Below are 24,524 nucleotides of genomic sequence, written 5' to 3'. Positions count from 1 at the left end.
TCATTGGTTGAGATTTGAGGCAAAATATCAATTAGGTGGTTATTGTAGTACTTCAGGGCAGAAATGTTCAGGGGTCACATTTATCTAGTGGCTACCATATTGGACAGTGCAGCTCTGTATCCTTAGACCAGTGTGCAGTCTGAACCTTGGCATGCAGAGCGTGCCTTTTGCTTGTGACAGTACTAATTTGTGTGAATGGTAGAACTGTGCAGCAGCCTAACTGTCCACATTTTTTCCTGACTGGAAAAGCCTCCCAGCCCTTGAGAGCCACAAAAACTATTGAGAGGTAGTTGTTTACAGCTACTCTTCCTAAAACTGTACCCCAAAACTAAATCAAATATATAGCTTAATTAGAAGTTAATTGCTGGGGTGCCTGGGTGGCTCATTCGTTGGCGTCTGCCTTCAGCTCGGGTCATGGTCCCAGGGTCCTGGGATCAAGCCCTACATCAGGCTCCCTGCTCGGTGGGAAGCCAGCTTCTCCCTCTCCCACTCCCCCTGCTTGTGTTCCTGCTCTCCCTGTCTCTCTTCTGTCAAATAAATGAATAAATTATTTAAAAAAAATAGAAGTTAATTGCTGGTATTAAAAATTGCCAGCATTTCTTTCCATAATGATCTCGCATCACAATACTGAATGTTTTATATAGCCTTATCATTTATAGAACATCTTATTTTTTAATTATTTTTTAATCTTTTTTTCCTTAAGATTCTATTTATTTATTTGACAGAGAGAGCACAAGCACAGGGAGCGGTAAGGAGGAGGAGGAGCAGGCTCCCCACTGAGCAGAGAGCCCTATGCGGGGCTTGATCCCAGGACCCTGGGATCATGACCTGAGCCAAAGGCAGATGCTTAACCGACTGAGCTACCTAGGCGCCCCTACAGAACATTTTATATGTGCTTGCTTATTTGAGCCTCACAACAAACCTAGGAAGCACTCTCTCCAATTATAGAGGTGATGAATTGATTTTATATAGGGATTTAAGTGATTTGCTTCAGTTTACACGTATTAAAGGTGAACCTCTAAACCTGTTTTTAGACTCCAGTCTGGTATGTTTTTCTACTGTGCTGATCAGGTTTGCCATTTACAAAGCAAAACATAGTTATATTTATTAATTGTCACCAGTTAATATCACTCTGAACTCAGTGTTTTGACCTCTTCCCAGAAATTCATCTCTTAAATTCCTCTGTAATTGTTATAGTGGCTATACTCCCATTTCTTACCTATTTTTTTATATGACTTTGCTGTTTTATGTCTTAATATGCCTTAGAAAGAATCCTAAATAGATATCTTTTTATTTTGTTTGTCTTTGGCATTGCTGTTTTGTTTTGATTTACATTCCATAGGATCAAATCATGTGAGCATGTGAGTTATGGTAAATTAAAGAAGTACCTAGGGTTCCTCTCCTCTCCATTTTTTTGTCTTGAATCTATAGAGGAATTTCATGTCAACCTAGTGTTTTTATTTTCCTGAAATCTTTTCTGAAATTAAGCATTAAGGCAAAAGTAAACACTGCTCCATCCATGTTTTACATGTGGGATTTCCATATGAGATTTTTTGTTTGTTTCTTTGTTTGAAAGGGTCTTAGACAAAGGATTTTTTTTTTCACTAAAACAATTAGTGGCAGAGAGATTTTGGATTTAAGGTTGGATTGCATGTAAAAGACTTTGAATGCCAGCACAGAGATTTGAGCTTTATCTTGGGGAGCCACATGATTAGAATGATGTTTTAGGCACAGTAGTATAGAAGATAGAGCTGTCTGATGTGCCTGATGTCTGACTAGTTTGGATTAACAGTAATGCTAGGGTCTAGGTACCCTAACTCCAGTAAAGTAATAATTCAAAAAGACATTGTAATTCACCAAAACATATAGATGACTAATGATTTTTGAGATTGCCATTAAGACTCATGACTCACTGACATTATCCACATTCCACATCCCAGGGGGAACAGCACCACCTGGTCATTCCTACCTACCCTGGTAGATCATATATTACACTCATTATAGCACAATTTTTCTTATTGCTCTTTAATTATTACCATAGTATGGATTTACCAGCTAACTTCTCTGTGCCTCAGTCTTATAAAATGGGAAGTGATAATGCCACTTATTTTAAAAAATATTGGAATAAATGATTGAATACTGTGTGTGCTTACAGTAGAGCCTGACATAGTGGGAAGTTGAGTAAATGTGAGCTGCGATTAATTATTGTTGCTATCAGATCTGTTAGTTAGGAATATTTAACAATTTTTATTTTTACAACTTACATTTTATCTTTAGCTACTCTACTAAAAGCTAGAATGAAACAGTTGCCTGCAGCAACAGTGCGCCTCCTTTCAAGTTCTCAAATAATCACTTCAGTGGTCAGTGTGGTTAAAGAGCTCATTGAAAACTCCTTGGATGCAGGTGCCACAAGCATAGATGTTAAACTGGTGAGTGTCCCTGAGAAGCCAAATACCTTTAAAGAAAAAAGGGGCTGGGCAGATGATTTCTCCTTACATCTATTACCTTTCTCTTCTTTCTTTGTACTAATAAATTATTTCTAGGACATTGCATTTTCTGTCTTAAGAATAAAATCTTAAAAATAAATTTTAATTTAAATCAATACTATAGTAACACTAAAGGAAATTCTAAAAGAAAACTTATTCTTTAGGACTCCATCACCTAAAACATGGATCTGATTTGTCCGTATTTTCTACTAATTATTTTTGGTTATTCATATTTATTTGTTTTTACTCATTTGCATTTTATCTTTTCCACCTAATCTGATTTCAAAACTAAATCCCTTGTTGTGTCATAATTTTCACATTAAAAAGTCTTAAATGCTGTATATTAAATCATTTGAGTTAATATGACTTATGACACTTCTTATGGTTTGTTACAATTAGTTGGCATGTCTACCTCCCTTATTATAAACTACCAGCTTGTAGAGGTAAGGTCTATATTTTTTCATTTTTGTGTCCTCCGTACGTGGCCAGTGCCTGGTACATAAATGGTGAATAAATTGTTTGAGTGAATATAAGAGTACATTTTTTTGTAATCTTCTAATTATCAGATATTTACATTCAGTATTAATGTTAGAAATAATACCGATAAAAAAAAAAGAAAAAGAAATAATACCGATAAAAATCTTTGTAGGAGGGCAGGTGGCTCAGTCGTTAAGTGTTTGCCTTCAGCTCAGGTCATCATCCCAGGGTCCTGGGATTGAGCCCCTCATCGGGCTCCCTGCTCTACGGGAAGCCTGCTTCTCCCTCTCCCGCTCCCCCACTGCTTGTGTTCCCTCTCTCGCTGTATCTCTTTCTGTCAAATAAATAAAACCTTAAAAAAAAAAAATCTTTGTAGGAAAGAGACCTACCTTTTCAATATATATACACAGAGATAGCTTATATATAGAATGCATGTATATGCATGTATATGTAGTTGCAGTTGCTCCTTAAAAATCCCTGTGATTTATCTACTGCTATACCTTTTTTTTTTTTTTACAATAATGAAGGTTCTGAGAACCTGCCCAAAGTCCTGTAATTAGTAAGTAGTGAATCTGAGATTGCAGTTCAGATATTTCTGTTTCTAAAACCCATTCAAGATCTTTGCTTTATGCTAGTAGTTCTAATAACATTTGGGTGCATCAGAATACTTCAGGGGGTTTATTAAAACAGTTACTGGGCCTAGAATTTCAGATTTTAGTTGGGGCCCAAGAATTTACATTTGCAACAGGTTTCTAGTTGATGCTGAGAACTGCTGTTCTATACCAAATATACCAAAATACCAAACCTGTATTTGTTTTAAATAATACACATTTTGCCCTTGAACAGCACAGGTTTGAACTGCATGAATCTACTTTGACGTGGATTTTTTTGGTCAGTACAGTACTGTAAATGTATTTTCTATTCCTTATGATTTTCTTAATAACTTTTTTTAAGTTTACTTTATTGTAAGAATATAGTATATAATACGTATACAAAGTATGTGTTAGCTGACTTTCTATGTTATTGGTAAGGCTTCTAGTCAATAGTAGGCTATTAAGAGGAGGCTGGGAAGATGGTGGACTAAGAGGACTCTAAGCACCTTGTCCCACAGATACAACTAGATAACACTCACATCAGTGTAAATAACCCAGAAAAGACCTGAAGTCTGGCAGACCAAACTCCACAACCAAAGGTAGAGAAGAAGCCATGCCGAAGAGAGTAAGAAGGGCAGAAATGCGGTGGGAAGTGAAAAAGACCATGGTGTTCCATGGAGGGGAGAAAGCAGCAGTTCCATGGAGAGGGGAGAGAAACAAACTGTGTCACACTAGGGAACCTGCATGGGGAAGATGAATCCCCATATTTAGCTCTGAAAGCCAGAGGGGCTCAATTTCATGAATTCTTAAAACCAGCAGGTATTCAAGCCTGGAATTTTTAAAATCAGCAGGCTCCATTCTGGGAGGGCCTGGAGGGCAATAGGAAGCTGAATCCCTGCCCTTAAAGAGAGCACAACAAATAGCCCTCAGAGTTATAGCTTAGAAGCAGCAGTTTGAAAAAGGAAGGGACAGTAGTTTACTCATTTCAGACCATGTCCCGGAGGTCAAGGATCACTGAAGGACTTTTCAGGAACAAAGGAGTGGGCAGACACCATTTCTCTCCTGTGCCCCGCCCCCCCCAGCATAAACACACAGCCACCTGTGAGAACCACCATAGCACTGACACTACCTAACTGCTTGCACCACATCCTCGCCACCCCCCAACGCTATGCTTCAACAGATCCACCCTTCCCAGTTACATATACCTCAGTCCCCGAATTTTGAGTCCCCTCCCCTAGAAGACTAGCGCAGACCTTCCTAACAGCACATCTCCCAACCCATGCACCTTGCGGTACCCAGTCTGGCAGAGGCAGCAGGTCTCATTTTGCAGCAGACCAGCACTCATTTTGTTAAAACTGCACACCCAGCCCCAGCTGGGGACCAAACACTGCCCACAGTAGACAAAGAGAGTCTCTGCAGAGCACTGCAGTGAAGGAAAAAGTGGCCAGGACACAACAGCAGGGCACCCCCTGAAGTGCCAGGTTCTGGTGAACAGGGGACACTGCACTACAGGACACTATAGGACTTCTTCATAAGGCCATTACTTTCAACAGCAGTAGACAGAGATGACATGCCTAACACACAGAAACAGACAGAGAATTAGACACAATGAGGAGACGGAGGATATATGTCCCAAATGAAAGAATAGGGCCAACCACAGTACAAAACCTAAGAGAAACAGATATAAGTAGTATGCCTGATAGAGAATTTAAAGTAATGATCATAAATGTACTCACTGGACTTGAGAAAATGTGGAGGGCATCAGTGAGATCCTTTTTTTTTTTTTAAGATTTTATTTATTTATTTGACAGAGAGAGACACAGCAAGAGAAGGAACACAAGCAGAGAGAGTGGGAGAGGGAGAAGCAGGCTTCCCGCTGAGCAGGGAGCCTGATGCGGGGCTTGATCCCAGGACCCCTGGGACTACGGCTTGAGCCTAAGGCAGATGCTTAATGACTGAGCCACCCAGGCGCCCCCATCAGTGAGATCCTTAACAAAGAGATAAAAAAAGAACCATGGATGAAGAACACAGTAAATGGAATTAAAAATAACTAGATGGAATAATAGGCTAGAGGATGCAGAGGAGCAAATTAGCAAACTGGAATGCAGAATAATGGAAGGTAATCAAACTGAACAGGTGAGGGAGAAAAATATGTGGAATAAGAATAGATTTAGGGAAGTCAGTTACTCCATCAAGCATAACATTCGCATTATAGGGATCCCAGAAGAAGAAGAGAGAGAAGAGGGGGAAGAAAATTTACTTGAAGAAATAATAGCCGAAAATGTCCCTAATCTGAGGAAGGAAACAGAGATCCAGATCCAGGAGGCACAGAAAGCCCCCAACAAAATCAACCCAAGGACGCACACACCAAGACACATAATAATTAAAATGGCAAAAAGTACTGATAAAGAGAGAATCTTAAAAGCAAGAGAAGACAGTTACATACAACGGAAACCCCATAAGCCTATCAGTAAATTTTTCAGCAGAAACTTTGCAGTCCAGAAGGGAGTGGCATGCTATATTCAAAGTGCTGAAAGGAAAAGACCTGTAGCCAAGAATACTCTGTCCATCGAGGCAATCATTCAGAATAGGAGGAGGAATAAAGAGTTTCCCAGACAAAAGTTAAAGGAATTCATGACCACTAAACCAGGCCTTAAAAGAAATGTTAAAGGGGACTCTGAGTGGGAAGGAAAGACCCTAAGTAGGAGTAAAAAAAAAAAAAAAAGTAGGAAGCACTAAAGCAGTAAAAATAAGTATGTCCGTAAAAATCAGTCAAGGGATTCACAAAGGGTTGTAAAATATGATACGATATATCTATAACATTGGAGGGGGGAGAAGTAAAGAATGGGTTCAAATTTAATGACCATCCACTTAATATAGATTGCTATATGCAGAAAATGTTATGTACAGACCAATGGTAACCACAAGTCAAAAACCAGTAAGAGAAAGGAACAAAGAGAAAGGAACCCCAGTATATCATTAAAGAAAGCCAGCATACCTTGAAAGAGAGCAAGAGAAGAAAGGATTGGAAAAAAGCTACAAAACAAGTACCAAAATGGCAATAAATACATATCCATAATTATTTTGATTGTAAATGGATTAAATGTTCCAATCAAAAGACACAGGGTGATGGAATGGATAATAAACCAAGACCCATCTATATGCTGCCTAAGAGACTCATTTCAGACCTAAAAACACCTGTCAAATGAAAGTGGGGGATGGAGGAGCATTTTTCATACAAATGTATGTCAAGAGAAAGCTGGGGTTGCAATACTTATATTGGACAAAAGACTTTTTTTTTTTAAGATTTTATTTCTTTATTACAAAACAAGCAGGGGGAACAGCAGGCAGAGGGAGAGGGAGAAGCAGCTCCCTGCTCAGCAGGGAGCCTGATGTAGGGCTCGATCCCAGGACCCTGAGATCATGACCTGAGCTGAAGGCAGATGCTTAACTGACTGAGGCACCCAGGCATCCCAGACAAAATAGACTTTAAAACAAAGATGGTAATAAGAGGCAAAGGACACTATGTAATCATAAAGGAATAATCCAATAAGAAGACATAACAATTGTAAATATTCATGTACCCAATATGGGAGCACCCAAATGCATAAAACAGTTTAATAACAAGCAGAAAGGAACTAATCAACAGTTATACAATAATAGTAGGGGACTTAAACACCCCACTTATATCGATGGATAGGTAATCTACTAGGAAACAGTGACTTTGAATGATGCATTGGATTTAACAGATATATGCAGTACATTCCATCCTAAAACAGTACACATTCTTTTTAAGTGCACATGAAGCATTCTCCAGAACAGATCACTTATTAGGCCACAGAACAAGTCTCAACAAATTCAAAAAGATCAGTCATATACTATGCATCTTTTCTGACCATAATGCAGTGAAACTAGATATCAACCACAAGAAACAATCCAGAAAGAGCACAGATACGTGGACGTTAAATAATATGCTACCAAACAATGAATGGGTCAACCAAGAAATCAAAGAAAAAATTTTAAAAAGTATATAGAGACAAAAGAAAATGAAAACGTAATGCTTCAAAATCTTTGGGGTGAAGCAAAAATCAGTCTAAGAGGGAAGTTTATAGCAATACAGGCCTACCTCAAGAAGCAAGAAAAATCTCAAATAACCTAACCTTACACTAAAGGACCTAGAAAAGGAACGAACAAACCCAAAACCAGCAGAAGGAAATAAAGACTAGAGCAGAGATAAATGATACAGAAACTAAAAAAGTAATGGAACAATGAAAGTAGGAGGTGGTTTTTAGAAAAGATCAACAAAATTGTTAAACCTCTAGTCAGACTCATCAAAAAAAAATTCTGAAATAAATGAAAGAGGAGAAATAATCAACACCACAGAAAAACAGGATTGTCAGAGAATATTATGAAAAGTTACATGCCAGGCGCCTGGGTGGCTCAGTTGGTTAAGCAACTGCCTTCGGCTCAGGTCATGATCCTGGAGTCCCGGAATCGAGTCCCACATCGGGCTCCCTGCTCAGCAGGGAGTCTGCTTCTCCCTCTGACCCTCTTCCCTCTCGTGCTCTCTATCTCTCATTCTCTCTCTCTTGAATAAATAAATAAAATCTTTAAAAAATAAAAAGAAAAATTACATGCCAACAAATTGGACAACCTAGAAGAAATGGATACATTCCTAGAAAAGTATAAACTACCAGAAAATGAAACATGAAAATAGAGAAAATTTGAATAGACTGATTATCAGCAATGAAATTGAAACAGTAATCAAAAAACTCCCAACAAACAAAAATTAAGAATGAGCTGGCTTCACAGAATTCTGTCAAACATTTGAAGAAGAGTTAAGACCTATCCTTCTCAAACTATTTGACAAAATAGAAGAGGAAGGAAAACTTCCAAATTCATTCTATGAGGCCAGCACTACCCTGATACCAAGACCAGATAAAAACATCACAAACAGAACTACAGACCACCATCTCTGATGAACATAAATAAAAAAATCCTCAACAAAATCTTAGTAAACTAAATACAATAATACATTAAGAAAATTTTTCACCACAATCGAGTGGGATTTATTCCTGGGTTGCAAGGGTTTTTCAATACTTGCAAATCAATCAATGTGATACATCAATAAGAGGACAAAAATCGTATGATGATTTTATTAGATGCAGAAAAGCATTGAAAAAAGAACAACGTCCATTCATGGTAAGAATCCTCAACAACGTAGGTTTAGAGGGAGCATACCTCAACATAATAAAGGTCATATATGAAAAACCTACAGCTGCCATCATACTCAGTGGTGAAAAACAGCTTTTCCCCTTAACATTAGGAAAAAGACAAGGGTGTCTATTCCCACCACTTTTATTCAGCCTATTTCCAGGAAGTCCTAGCCATAGCAGTCAGACAACAAAAAGGAATAAAAGGCATCCAAATTGCTTTGGATTGCAGATAACATGATCATGTATGTAGAAAACCCTAAAGACTTCACCAAAAAACTACTAGGACTGATAAATGAATTTAGTCAAGTCACACAATACACAAATACAGAAATCTGTTGCATTTCTGTATACTAATAATGAAGCAGCAGAAAGAAGTTAAGAAAGCAATCCCTTTTACAACCGCACCAAAAATAATAAAGTACCTGGGAATAAAATTAACCAAGAAGGTGAAAGACCTGTACTCTGAAAACTTACAACATTGATGAAAGAAATTGAAGACAATACAAAGAAATGGAAAGACAGTCCATGCTCATGGGTTGGGAGAATAAATATTGTTAAAATTGTACGCAAAGCAATCTACACATTTAATGCAATCCCTGTCAGATATCAACAGCATTTTTCACAGAACTAGAACAAAGAATCCTAACATTTGTATGGAACCACTAAAGACCCCAAATAGCTAAAGCAATCTTGAAAAAAACTAGAGGTATCACAATTCCAGACTTCAAGTTATATTACAAAGCTGTAGTAATCAAAACAGTATTAGGGAGGGTATGTGTTGTGGTAAGCGCTGTGTATTGTGTAAGACTAAGGAATCACAGACCTGTACCTCTGAAACAAATAATACATTATATGGTAATAATTAAAAAAACACCAGTATGATACTGGCACAAAAATAGACACATGGATCAGTGGAACAGAATAGAAACCCAGCAATAAATCCACAATTACACGGTCAGTTAATCTTCCACAAAGGAGTCAAGAACATGCAATGGAAAAAAGACAGTCTCTTCAACAATGGGTGTTGGGAAAACTGGACAGCAACATGGAAAAGAATGAAACTAGACCACTTTCTTACACCATACACAAAAATAAACTCAACATAGATTAAGGACCTAAATGTGAGACCTGAAACCATAAAATCCTAGAAGAGCACACAGGAATAATTTGACTTTGGCCATAACAACATTTTTCTAAATATGTCTCCTGAGACAAGGGAAATAAAAGCAAGAATAAAATATTTGAATTACATCACAATAATTGGGACTACTATTGGGACTACATCACAATAAAAAAAAAGCAAAGGAAACAATAAAAGACAACCTACGGAATGGGAGAAGGTCTTTGCAAATGACATTTCCAGTAAACGGTTAGCATCCAAAATACATAACTGATACAACTCAACACCACAAGACCCAAATAATCCAGTTAAAAAATGGGCAGAAGGCATGAACAGACATTTTTTCCAAATAAGACATCCAGATGGCTAACAGAGACCTAAAAAGATGTTCTCATCACTCATCATCAGAAAAATGAAAATCAAAACTACAATGAGATATCACCTCACACCTGTCAGAATGGCCAAAATCTAAAAAACAAGAGGCAAAACGTATTGGCAAGGATGTGGAAAAAAGGAACATTCTTGCAGTGTTGGTGGGAATGCAAACTGGTACAGCCACATGGAAAACAGTATGAAGGTTTATCAAAAAGTTAAAAATAGAACTATCCTATGATTCACTTACCGCACTACTGGGTATTTACCCAAAGAATACGAAAACACTAATTCAAAGGGATACATGCTCCCCTGTGTTTATAGCAGCATTATTTATAATAGCCAAATTACGGAAGTATCCGAACTGTGCATTTATGGATGAATGGATAAAGAAGTGGTGTATAAATACAATGAAATATTATTCAACCATAAAAAAAGAATGAAATCTTGCTGTTTGCAACAATGTGGGTGGAGCTAGAGAGTAAAATGTTAAATGAAATAAGGGAAAGATAAATACCATATGATTTTATTCGTATGTGGAATTTTGGAGACAAATGAGCAAAGGGGAAAAGAAAAAAAGACAAACCAAGAAATGGACTCTTAACTACAGAAAACAGATGATTACTAGAGGGGAGGTGGCTGTGGGGATGGTGAAATAGGTGAATGGGATTAAGAGTACACTTACCTTGGTGAGCATTGAGTAATATATGGAACTTTTGAATCACTATGTTATACACCTGAAACTAATATAACACTATGTTGACCACGCCAGAATTAAAATTTTTGGAAAAATAGTAAGCTATTAAGTTTTTGAGGAGTCAAAAGCTATACATGGATTTTTGGTGATGTGGGAGTCAACACCCCTAATTCCTACGTTCAAGGGTCAACTGTATTGTAAGCTCTATAAACATGGAAATTTATTAAACCCAAAGAAAGGCAACTTACTTTTTTTTAGGCATTTCATATAGTACAGTCTGATTAGAATACAATAGATAATAAATAGGATTAGATAATTATATTTGGTAGATTTCACTTATGAATCGTACTTAGGTAGGCAGACATATATCTTGTTCTTAAAGCTCTCTGGAAGAAAACCATGTTTTTAAAAATACTGTTAGAGGGGTGCCTGGGTGGCTTAGTTGGTTAAGCGTCTGCCTTCAGCTCAGGTCATGATCCGAGGGTCCTGGGATCAAGCCCTGCATCGGGCTCCTTGCTCGGCAGGGAGCCTGCTTCTCCCTCTGCCTCTGCCTGCTATTCCACCTGGGTGTGCTGTCTCTCTCTTTGTCAAATAAATAAATAAAATCTTAAAAAATACATATATATTGTTAGAAAGCCAATGGAAGTCCTCTTATAAAAGTAAAGTATACATTTTTATCTGGCTTTGTATTTTAGTGTCTTGATATTTACCAGTTTCTGCTTTGCAGAGTTTTAAAATAAAGTTATTTTGCTTTATATAGTAAGACCTGTTTTATTATGATTACATATAATAATAACTGTCCTGACTAGGAATGTTTTCATAATTAATTAAAGTTGATATAATTTAAAAATTTAAATAGATCTTTGTGTTATTTTACTTAGATGCCTGGAGTTCTTATTTGTATTGCAAGATTTGTGTTTCTGTAGTTAATGATTTTTCTATAAAAGGAATCAGCCAAACTGTTTCCAGGATGTTATTTTTGATTGAGAGAGAGATGAGGAACTAAATCTTAAGTAAGGTTTCCCTTCAATACCTTGCATATCTAACTGACCTAAAAAGTACTGACACATACAGAATTATATAAATTTAGGTTATTATAAATATTATTTTTAAATACTAGAGTCATTGTAATTGTAGGAAGATCTCAATACATATTTAGATTTTTTTTTTATGTATGCATATTAGAATTAGACTACAAATACTAAGCTGTGAATTGAGTTTGGGTTTTTTTTTTTCCCCTCATTTTTCAAATAAAGATCTCACAGAGATTGCCAAATTAGTGTATTAGCATTTTTCTGTTCTCTCTTTGCGAGAACTTTAGAAAGTCATAATGTAGTAAATATTTAAAATTCTTAGGAAAGCAATAAGTTGTTAAAGGGAGAAAGTATTAAAAATCAGGATGAATAATGTTAATTGCTAGACTCTTAGTGGGTAGAACCAGGTGCTGATGGTAATAGTATTCTGTTTTGGTTTTTTTGAGAGATTATATATGCAAAAGTATATATAATATAGTAGAATTTTCTTAAATGTGAATTTAAACACAAGTATCTATGATGCTGAAACAATTAAAGGGAACCTTAAAGACTAGACTGACTTCCTTTTTTAAGAGTTGAATCTGAGTCCAGGGAAAACAAAGGACTTGCCCATTGTATCATAGTTAGGAATTAATAGAGTTAGGAATTTGAACTCTTACTTTCTTAAAATATTAAGATTCCATAAAAAAATAAATGACACAATTTTTTCTCTTGTGTTTCTTTCTGTTTCTAATGGACAACAGTTTACTGTGTTTATATACTAAAAGTATTCTCTTTTTATAGGAGAACTATGGATTTGATAAAATTGAGGTGCGAGACAATGGTGAGGGTATCAAGGCCATTGATGCACCTGTAATGGCAATAAAATACTATACTTCAAAAATAAATAGTCATGAAGATCTTGAAAATTTGACAACTTATGGTTTTCGTGGAGAAGCCTTGGGATCAATTTGTTGTGTAGCTGAGGTAAGGTAATTTATATTGACTTCTTTAGTGATTTCATAATCACAGAATGGTAGCGTTAAGAGAAAATGAACCCAGTTTTTAGCAAAGAGTGTAGGGTTTTTTTTTTATTGTGGTAGAATATACATAAAATTTATCATTTAAACCATTTTTAAGTGTACAATTCAGTGGCTTTAAGTGCATGTAGCCATCACTGCCATCCATCTCCAGAATTTATTCATCATTCCAAACTGAAACTTTCTGCCCATTAAATGATAAGTTCCCATTATCCTTCCCCACCTCCAATCCGTATTTTACTTTCTGTCTCTGAATTTGACTAATGGAGTCATACAATATTTGTCCTTTTGTGTCAGGCTTATTTCATTTAGCAAAATGTCTTCAAGGTAACATGTATCAGAATTTTATTCCTTCTTAAGGCTGAATGATCTTCTAGTATGTATAAGTCATGTTTTGTTTATCCTTTTATCTGTTGATGGACATTTGGGATTTTTCTACCTTTTTGCTATCGTGAATAATGCTGCTGTGAATGTGGGTGTGCAAATGTCTATTGAAGTCCCTGCTTTTGCTGCTTTTGTGTATATACCCAGAAGTGGGTTGGATCATATGGTAATTCTGATTTTTTGAGGAATGGCAAGGTGTGTTTTACAATGTTACTATTTATAGAAGGAAAAAATAGTTTAGTGACCCATTGGCTTGGGAATAAAAACATATTAAATAAAATTAAACAGATTTATCTTAATTATAAGCTCTTCTCCGAGATTTTCCTATACTAAAGTGCATTGTGAATCTCTAAGGTTGGTAGTTTATAGTAGTTACATTTCCCTGCTTGTACTTGACTATGAAACCCTTTGATTGATAAGCATATCACTGTTGTTTTGTTACTGTGCTGTGGAACCCACTTTGGAAATACCATTCTAGTCAATACAGATAGATTGGACTCTAGAGATATGAATTGACTTGTTCTAAATCCTACCTAGTCAGAGGCAGATTGGATCCCAGAACTTTGTTCTCCTGACCCTGATTAGGTGCCTGCAATGTTTATAAACGCCTCAGTTCAGTGCCTGACCAACTTGTTTGCATGGTACCAATTATACTTCACTGCCTCCGCACTAGATTTCATAACTAGCTTGTGGCAAAGCCTGTCTAGAACCTTGATCTTTTCATTTCCATGTGTCTTATTTATGTTTGATCATACTACTCTGCACTAGTTTCTTTGTGCTGTACTATATTATACTGTGTATTAGGCTGTGTTTTATAGTGTGATAGTATCTGTGTACTGTGTGTGCCCACTGGCTACATATCCCTGCATTTGTGCTTTTCTGGCCGACTATTTGGGTGAGAATGCTCAGGTACAACGAAATGGTAGAACTTTACGTAGAACTTTATGTACTGTTTCAGAAAAGTGGCATGTACACAAGATACTGTTGCTTTCTTTTCATTCGTTCTTTGGACATCTCTTTAGTAACCAGCAGTCATATAATCTCCATGCTTATTGTGGTCTTCCCTCTTTCCTTCTACCCTTAGAGTGCTGGCATAGTGTAGGTCTTCTCCATTTTTGTAGAGTCCCTGCTCGGTATTCACTTTTCTCTTGGAGCTCTGTAAGGTGATGCCTAAGTAACAAAGAGAAATTGTGGGTGGGGGAGGAGGTGGAGTTTAAAGTGGGGGAGTTTGATGTTCTTGTACAGAGGTAGACTAGGGGCCCTTATGTGTTAGAATCCAGATGTTCAGGGGCCCATGGGTGGCTCAGCTGGTTAAGCGTCGGACTCTTAGTTTCGGCTCAGATTGTAATCTCGCTGTTGTGAGATGGAGCCTGGTGTTTGTCGGGCTCCGTGCTAAGCCGGGAGTCTGCTTCAGATTTTCTGTCCGTCTCCTCACCCCTGCCTCCCCCCCAACAACGTGCATGTGTGTACATACGCACTTGTGCATGCACGCTCTTTCTCTCTCTCAGATAAATAAAAAGAATCCAGATGTTCAGACATTGCTAAAGGAGGAAAGGACTTGTCCTTAAGTGCATTCTGCTTAAAACCTGTATCCAAAATCTTGCATACTCTGTGCTTTCCTTTTTGTCTCAGCGCTTGCTTTATTTAGAGTTCACTGAGTCTCCAAATATACCTTAGGGAAGAGCAAGTAGAGGGTACAGCTAACTGGGCATTGCCCATCTTTCTCCCTAGAGACTATATATCTGGGAACCTACAGCCCTGGGATCTTGTAGAAAGTGTTTGCTTTTTAAACGGGTTCAGATTTGTACCAGGGAACCTCTGAAACTCCCAGTACTAGCACATACTATTGTTTGAGCTCTTGGTAGCTATTTTAGAAATCATGTAATTTATTTTTTTTTAAGATTTTATTTATTTATTTGACAGAGAGGGAGAAAGCATAAGCAGGCAGAGTGGCAGGCAGAAGCAGGCTTCCAGCTGAGCAGAGAGCCTGACATGGGGCTCCATCCCAGGACCCTGGGATCATGACCTGAGCCAAAGGCCCGAAGACTTAACCAACTGAGCCACCCAGGCACCCCAGAAATCATGTAATTTATTTGAGAACATAATTATTTGATTTCTTTAGCTGTTTTCCAAACTTGGTAGTCTTTAAGGTATATTTTGGCAGAGTATTGTTGAATAATATATAATTTAGCATTTCTAGGTTTTCAAAAATTAATTTTTTAATTTTAATGTAGTTGACACACTAGTTTCAGATACACAACATAGTGATTTGACAAGTTTATGCATTATGCTGTGTTCACTACAACTGTAGCTAACATGTCTTGATATATTGCTATTACAGTATCATTGATTATATTCCTTATGCTGTGCCTCTTATGTCTCTTATGTTATGACTTATTCAGTCCATATAATTGGAAGCCATTATCTCCTTTCATTCAGAGATGGACTCTAAGGGCGGGGGGACCACAAATGAATAAACAAAAAGGCATTTCTGTATTTTCTATAAGATGTATATAACCTTTCAGAACTGGAATTGGTTATTATCAGCTTTGTCTACTAGGTGGCAGCACTATACTTAGTCTTTTAACATACATGGTAATAAGCCATATGATTCATCCAAATCTTTACTGTAGTTCTGATTTTAAATGGCAGTTTTGCAAGTCTCTGTGCAGTGGTACTCTGTTTTGTTTATTTGATTACTTAAGTTCCGTTGATACCCAAGTTTATCATTTTGTCTTTTGTTTCATTTTTGAGGCATTGAATGCCTTGAGTATATATACTTAAAATAATTTATCAAAATTACAGGAGGAATAAAAGAATTGTCAAACTACCAGAATAATATATGAGTAAACTTTTTAAAAATTATATTCAGTTTACACATTGTAATGTCAAGTGTTTCTCTTACAAAATATTAACAGCATTTTATGTAATCTCTTGTAAATCTTTGGGAAAACCACACATAGATAAATGAGTGTATATTTTACATATGTGGACTCAAGGTCAAGATACATACCATGATCAGCACCCCTGAAGGTTCTCTCATGCTCCCTCCCAATAGGTAACAGCTATTCTGACCTCTATCAATATAGATTAGTTCTACCTGTCCTTAAACTTGATGTAAATGAAATCTTACAGTATGTATTATTTTGTCATAGATTTTATGATGATGATTTGGGTTTGATTGTTTCTGAAAGCTAAAGCATCATCAAAAAATCTAGAACTGGAAGGGATCCTGGTAGTGGTATGGACCCTGGTTCATTGCCCGATGCCCCTCGTCAGGATTGAGTACTCATTTCCCTAGCTGCCAAGTATTGGCAACTGAATGCTCAAAGCTGAGTCTCTCCCTGGAGATTGCCCTTACCTCAGCTGAACAGGGCAACCTACATCCAATGACTGACTAATGAGGGATTATAAATGTTCTTTTCCAATTCAGAACAACTCCGCCATGCTATCTCTGGTCCACAGTGACCCCCAGGGTCAGCCAAGTCCTTGTTTGTGACTGCAGAGCCCCGTTTCTCTTTCTGCCCTGCCCTCACAAGTGATCATCTCAGGAGCACCCACAATGAACTTCCTGCTCACTAGTCTCCCTCTCAATCTGTGTTATGCGTAAACCACCCTAAAATGTAGGTCTTCTATGGTTCTGTCTCCTCATATTACTGATGAAGAAACTTAGGTCTTGTGAAGCCAAATATTGGGTCTTCTTACTCCAACTTTGAAACATAGTCTAATAGTCAGCTACTGTTTAATTATCTGTTGTATGCACGCTGCTGTGCTAAGTAGGTTACTTTAGAAGAACTGTGCACCGGGCAGTAAGTGGAATATGAAAATTGTGACCTATTTAGGGGCATATAATGTGTCCATGGCAAAGCCAAGAATTCAGTTCCAATATCATGTCTCCCAGTACTGAGTTTTCCACAGTAGGTCATGCTGCCTTCTTAACTAGTATGGTTAGAGAGGTATTTATTAGTTTAAAAATACCTCATATTAAAATAATGAATATACTCAGACCTGCAGCCATAAGCTCAATAGATGATATCAAGGAGTGGTCAAGTTGAAACTTATGTGGGAGGATTCTGAATAGTATTTCAGAAATACAGAAAGTAATATATGCTTGTTAATGTCAATTAGATTTTTAAAAATTGTTATTGAGGAATTATTGTTGTTATGAGTGCTTTTGGGGGAGAAAAGTTCACTTTTTAAATTTAATGAATATTCTTCACTCAGAAAGAACTGAAATTTCATATATAGAAGTTGCATATTTATTTTAAAAGGCTCCAGTTTATTTTGAAAATCTTCGGGCGGAGATTACAGTTAACATAATAAAAATTAGTGATTTGGTTATTTTACCTGCCAGACTAACTGATGCAGGTAATTTTAAAGTCATACAGATGTAAATTATCTCAGGCTCAGTAGATTGATGATATGTAACTGGAATATAGTTTTGTCTCACTGTTAAGGGGCTGTCACCCAAAATTCTGATTGTTGACATTATTTTTATTAGATTACTTTAAAGATGTCAATTTTAGTTAGAAAAATTAAGTAGCCTTTTAGCAAAACTCACTGGAGGAATTTAAAACCTATCTAATTCTATATTATTTATTGATATACTTTAAAAGAATGGGCAGTTTTCCTAATTTGTCAATTTTAAAATGGCTTCTAGTCTTAGAATTAACCAGTACAAAGGAGTAAAACATTGTTTTTATACCCACAGAGTATCCTGTTGTTATTTAAAAGTGGAATTACCGCTTCCCTAATTTATGATGAATGTATCACAAATTGATTGATATGGTTTTCTTTAAAGTCATGTCAAGCATAACTTCTCTTGAAATTCATTGTTGTTTGTACAGCAATAGTTTGGAAGTATTTCTTTTCTCCAGTGTTTAATTCCTGGTACTGATTACTAAGCATGCTGACTGGAATGAGCTAGAGATAGTGAAAATTCTGTTTTGACCTGTTTATAAAATTTTTTGTGAAGACTTTGTATATATTGTTCCTACCACATAATAAAACATGTAATAAAAGATTTTATTTCTTTTTAGGTTGATTTTTATATACATTGTATTAAAAATGACCTTTTTCCCTTCCAAAGAAATGTTTAAGAAACTCATAAGTTTTTTGACCTGGATTTTAAATGGAGGCTAAGTTACACCTCAGTTTTAGGAGAAATACTGAACAGTTTTGTTTTCTTAAAATCAGAACAAACTCTGAAAAAGAGAACCCTAATTCTCAGTACCAAGTGTTTGAATAAGAGACTTGGCCAAAGACATAAAGCAGGTTAACTTTGTGAGAATCATTTAGTGAGGATAATCATGATTTGCGGGGCAAATGAAATAATACATATGAGGTATCTTGAATACAGTCATGTGCCATACAGATGAAAGTTACTTTCACTCTGGACTTGAATGTGAAAAGTAGTATGTACCTCTGTCATAAAGTTGATAATGTCATCAGACTTGTTCATTTCCTTGTTGGCAAGCAGTATTGCACCTTACTTTTCAAAGTTTATGCAGACCACTCAACATTTTTGGGAAATCCTTTCTAATAACAGACATTTCTAGGTAAATTCCTTCTATTGTCTCACAAAAAGTCTTTATTTTATAGCATAAGTTCATTATTTTTTCTTGTTTGTCCCTCTGAAAAATTAACAGAGGTGCCAGCCATCCTCTACATAACACTCATGTTTATTGATCTGTTCATCCTTTTTTTTTAAGTACTTACATTGTGCTGGGTATTATTCTGATCCATCAAGTTCATTATACATAATTTTTTGATGAGATAACATGATATGTAGGTTCGTTTTTTTATTTAAATTCAGGTAGCCAACATCATTAGTTTCATATGTAGTGTTCATTGATTTATCAGTTGCATATAATACCCAATGCTCATCATATCACGTACCCTCCTTAATGTCCATCCCCCAGTTACCCCATCCCCCCACTGACCTCCCTTTTCGCCATCCTCAGTTTGTTTCCCAGAGTCAAGAGTCTCTCATGGTTTGTCTCCCTCTTTGATTTCTTTCTTTCTTTCTTTCTTTTTTTTTTTTTTTAAAGATTTTATTTATTTATTTGACAGAGAGCAAGAGAGGGAACACAAGCAGGGGGAGTGGGAGAGGGAGAAGCAGGCTCTCCACCGAGCAGGGGGCTCGATCCTAGGACCGTGGGATCATGACCCAAGCCAAAGGCAGATGCCTAACAACTGAGCCACCCAGGCGCCCCTCCCTATCTGATTTCTAACAATCAGTTTTCTCTCCCTTCCGCTATGGTCCTCTGCACTATTTCTTGTAGATTTGTTTTTGTTTTACATTTCATTAAACTTGCATGGCTTAAAGGGGGCAGAATGAGAAGCTATGCCATTCTGTTTTGAATATGAAAGTTGGGACTTCCTTAATTGTGGGCCCCCATAGCTGTAAAAAGATAGGAGGAGGCCCCTACCATCATTTTGATGGTTTCTCCCTCCTGTTCCATACTGTAGGGTACATCCTATGTTATTTCAAGCCATGGTGGTAGAGCTTTAATTAAAATGGGCATAGGAATTTTTGAAGCAGTGGGGTATCCTGCTTTCTAAATGCAGCCTCCTCACAGGTAATAGAACTCTGTTGAAAGGAGAAAAGCCAGAGCCAAGATTTCCCTGTTGTTAGTCTCCCACAGTGAATTATCCGGGAGAAGGTTCTGACATCAGAGCTCTTATGTTAGTGTACAACTATGCACAGGCAGGCATAATCACAGAAAGAAAAAGACATTTCAATGATCCAGTTAAAATTGGTATTTCACCTGAATCATGAAGACCATTTACCTTGGTTTTCAGACTCCTGTTTCTGTGCCAAAGTATTCATTCAAAAGTCAGCAAAAAAATAAAAACAAAACTTTAACACAATTATCTTAAATGAATTTTTGCCAAGAGAGGTTTTTTTTTTCTGCATGAATTAACAGGATATATGCTAAGTTTTATGTTTTTGTTTTATCTAAAACATTGAGAAAAATTATGCTTACTTAAAGTTTAAATGCTTTTATGTAATTTAACTTTGTATTAGTATTATAATTCCCTTGAAACTCCATAATTGGACTGAAAAGTCAGTTTTTAATAACTGATGGATAATATAACCTGTAAGGTTCTCTGAGAACTCCTAAACCTTTATCTTTTAAAATAAACTCTTTTTAAAATTCTTTAAATAAATTTCTTTAGTTCTTCTCTTGACACCATCAGATTCATTCTGCCACAGTTCATTAATGTCTGTAGGCCATGTGGCTACCATGCTACCATGCCTTCCCCTTAAAGATGATAGAGGAAACATTTATTCAGGGCCATCTAACAACTTTTAAAATTATACAACTTTTGAACCACGGAATGTATTTTTGAAAGAAGTAGAAAAATCATTTAAGATTATATAGAAACTCACAACTCTGTGTTAGGTGCAGCTTTTTTGAAGAACAGTTATAGAAATGGCAGCTTGAGGCAATGCCCCTGGTAAGGATTTGATGGACATTACCCTCAGAGGGAATCTAATAGATTCTACTAGTATTGTTAGCTAGAGAAGCCATTTTTGGGGTGACTTTGCTATTTCCTGCATGGTGACTTGCTAGCACAAGTAATAATTTGTAATGTTAGAGATGAATCTGATGGTGGAGTTACTATAGGTTCAAATGTGTTAGTTGCTGCAGAGCTAACACATTCTAAGCTTGTGCCTAGTCCAAAAAAAGTGTTCCTGCCCAGGACACAGGGTCGTATGATGAAATGAACTCTTGAAATACATTTCCTTCCTCTGAGGAACACATTGTATTTCATGAATTTGTGAAACATACTTATGTGTTATCCTTCACTGTCTTTCACAGTGAGTTGCAAAGCATTTCCTATCGAAATAAATTTTCATAGTAACCTACACATTCTAATTTTAACATTGGAAAATAATACTCTGTTCTTTTACTTTAATACAGTTACTACAGTGTGACCACTAAGGTCCTATTTTGCTTTTTAGCATATCAGTTTTTTCATCTAGGTTGGAGTATATTTACTATTAACTAATATGTTTATAAAGGATGAACAAGTTAGTAACTATAAAATGCTTTGAAGGTAGTTAAAACAAATACCCGCATAACCTTGTAAAGTAGCATCATCTTCATCTTATCATTGCCTTCCCCTTAAAGATGATAGAGGAATCATTTATTCAGGGCCATCTAACAAGCCACTGGCATAGTTAGTACTAGAACTCAGAGCCAGGCTACTTCTGCTCAATGACTCCAACTTTAGGGTAGGTGGCTAGCTCTTTGGAGAATAGAAATAGAATTCGGTTGACCTTGGCATTTTTGAGAAGTGGTTGGTTAAATGTAGAATTATTTTTAAAGGGACAGTCATAGAGTAATTAAATTAGAGACAGGAAAGAAATTTTTTGTACTCTTTGTTTTAAACTTTATTAGAAAAAATCATTACAGGGTAGAATAGAGTTGGGATGTAGCAGGAAAGATTAAGATTAGTTACCAGGAAAACTTTTAAAATTATACAACTTTTGAACCATGGAATGTATTTTTGAAAGAAGTAGAAAAATCATTTAAGATTATATAGAAATTCACAACTCTGTGTTAGGTGCAGCTTTTTTGAAGAACAGTTACAGAAATGGCAGCTTGAGGCAATGCCCCTGGTAAGGATTTGATGGACATTACCCTCAGAGGGAATCTAATAGATTCTACTAGTATTGTTAGCTAGAGAAGCCATTTTTGGGGTGACTTTGCTATTTCCTGCATGGTAGCCACATGGCCTACTGTAAATCAGTGCGTGGTTAGAACTGGGTGGCAGAACCATCAAATCCAGTGTAGATCCAACTGGATCTAGATGAGTTCCAGCAGTGGAGCTGGATCTTTGTGGCTTCTTCCTATAGTCAGCTCTGCTGAGTCCAAGAATGGCCAAGAAAGATTGCTCCAATTTTGCATCATCATTGCTCACAAAATGTGTGAGTAGGCTACCCTTTTCTGAATCCACTGTGCTTTCCTAGAACATCCCCACTCCCCACCCACGGTATTTTTTGACAGTGGAATGGTTTACTATTGTTAGAGTCTGCCACTCATCTTAAAAAATAGGTAAACAAAAAGCTGATGGTGAGGGTAGCTCAGAAGAATGCCGACATTTTTTTTTTAAGATTATATTTATTTATTTGACAGAGAGAAACACAGCGAGAGAAGGAACACAAGCAGGGGGAGTGGGAGAGGGAGAAGCAGACTTCCCGCAGAGCAGGGAGCCTGATGCCGGGGCTCAATCCCAGGACCCTGGGATCATGACCTGAGCTGAAGGCAGACGCTTAACGACTGAGCCACCCAGGTGCCCCAAGAATGCAGACATTCTTATTTTTTTTAAAAGATTTATTTGTTTGAGAGAGACATACCAAGAAAGAGCACTAGCCAGGGGGAGGGACTGAGGAGGAGGGACAATCAGACTCCCCACTGAGCAGGAAGCCTGCCGCTGGGCTAGAAATCAGGACCCCAGGATCAGACCTGAGCTGAAGGCAGACAACCAACTGAGCCACCCAGGCACCCTGAATGCAGACATTCTTAAATTTTTACTTCTGTCCCTAACATCTTAGGAAATATTTTCATGGTAAGTGAAATCCTTTCTTATACATACATGCCTTAAGTGTTTTTCAATTAATAGAAAATTTACATTTAAATAGTTCAAAGTTTTGTTTTAAGAAAAAAATTGTCCATAAATATATATGTGTATGATTTATATTTTTTATTCTTTTGAACCATTAGCTTGAAAGACAGAAGTGTAGTTTTATACAGAATATAAAAAAGGAGGGAATGATCATTTTACAAAAGGATTTTTCACATTACCAACAAATTTATGGGATTTGTCTTTTTTAAAAAGCAAGTTTCCCTAATGCAATCAAAATATTTGATTTTACAGATGTAAGTTACATAACACAAATAGCCATTTCAGATACACTAATTTGTGTATGAGCATTTTAATTAAAGTTAAATATTCAAAATAAAGATCAGTAATTTGCCCCCTAAAAAAATATACGGTGGCCTACTATTATTAGAACTCTAAGGGAATATTACAAGAGAAATGGTCATAAGAGCTTAACAAGTAAAACGTTTTTTTCAGTTTTAAGTAAATGTTTAATTATTTTAAATTAATTTGATAATGAATCCACTGTAGTATCTAAAATAATAATTTTATTAGTGGTTTCTTTTTTTATATTCCAGGTTTTAATTACTACAAGGACAGCTTCTGATCATTTTAGCACCCAGTATGTTTTAGATGGCAGCGGCCATATAATTTCTCAAAAACCTTCACATCTTGGTCAAGGTAAGAGAGTAGCTTTGTATCTTTGCCTTTTCTGTCTTTTTTAAAACATTGTTACTCCTTAAATTCAGATGTGCTGCTTCAGGTTCGGTCTTGATAAAGGCTAGTTTACTTCCAAGTGAATATATTCAACTGTTACTTTAGTCACCAATCTCTTAAATACTTGGAATTGTTCTCAAGAGGAACTGTGTAAAAGCCTTAGGACAAAAATATGGATTAGTCACCCTTCTGTAAAACTGTAAGAACAATTTTACATTGGATCACTAGTGTGTTCTTTATATGTGAAGGATGATATTTTATTGAAATGCCTAAAACATTATTGATTTGGTAATCATGGTAATAAACAATACTATCAAGATACTATGATTATATAAATAATTAAAATATATTTATTTATGAGAAACTTCAAATGTATGTGCAAGTAAATAGAATAGTGTACCCATTGCTCAGTTTCAACAATTGTCCACCCATTGCTAATGTTTCATCTAATACCCTTACCTACTTCCTCTTTCTGTATTATTGGAAGCAAATCAATGTATTAATTATTGTTGCTATTTGTAATATATTTCTTAGTGTTTTATATACTTCTGTAATTTTATTACATTTTAATTGACATGTTTTTAAGTTCCTTTATTATTACTTATAAGGAAAAAGAAAATCTCTTCAGGCTTGAGTTTCGTGTATCTCCCTTAATTTTTTTCATATTGCTAACTTCTGGTAATGGAATGTTTAAAGTTGAGAAAATGTTGGAGATATGAACTCTTGAGAGTCATGTTCAAAAGAATTATTTGATCTGAAAGGGGCTTGTGTTTTTTTATTGCTGTTTGCCCTTC

The 24,524-nt window shown here is 36.3% G+C and overlaps 1 protein-coding gene across 7 annotated transcripts in view; it reads left to right on the top strand.

Moving 5' to 3' along the window:
* PMS1 (PMS1 homolog 1, mismatch repair system component) overlaps positions 1 to 24,524 on the top strand; it is a 76,719-nt gene that overhangs the window by 1,574 nt on the left and 50,621 nt on the right. For 3 of the 7 annotated variants that reach the window (XM_073881325.1, XM_073881332.1, XM_073881338.1), the window contains 2 exons: positions 12,779 to 12,961; positions 23,592 to 23,694. In XM_073881325.1, the coding sequence (XP_073737426.1) occupies positions 12,779 to 12,961; positions 23,592 to 23,694 (286 nt within the window). Of the gene's footprint in view, positions 1 to 2,277; positions 2,430 to 12,778; positions 12,962 to 22,643; positions 22,981 to 23,591; positions 23,695 to 24,524 lie in introns of those variants that run through there. The other 4 variants (XM_073881323.1, XM_073881327.1, XM_073881354.1 and 1 more) reach the window with 4 other exon arrangements.

This window comes from Callorhinus ursinus, unplaced genomic scaffold (genome assembly GCF_003265705.2).
Source record: "Callorhinus ursinus isolate GAN/ISIS: 27379988/994484 unplaced genomic scaffold, GSC_fseal_2.0 scaffold2, whole genome shotgun sequence".
NCBI classification, from domain to species: domain Eukaryota; kingdom Metazoa; phylum Chordata; class Mammalia; order Carnivora; family Otariidae; genus Callorhinus; species Callorhinus ursinus.
Note: the sequence above shows the minus strand (reverse complement) of the source record. Positions and strands in the feature narration are given on the sequence as shown.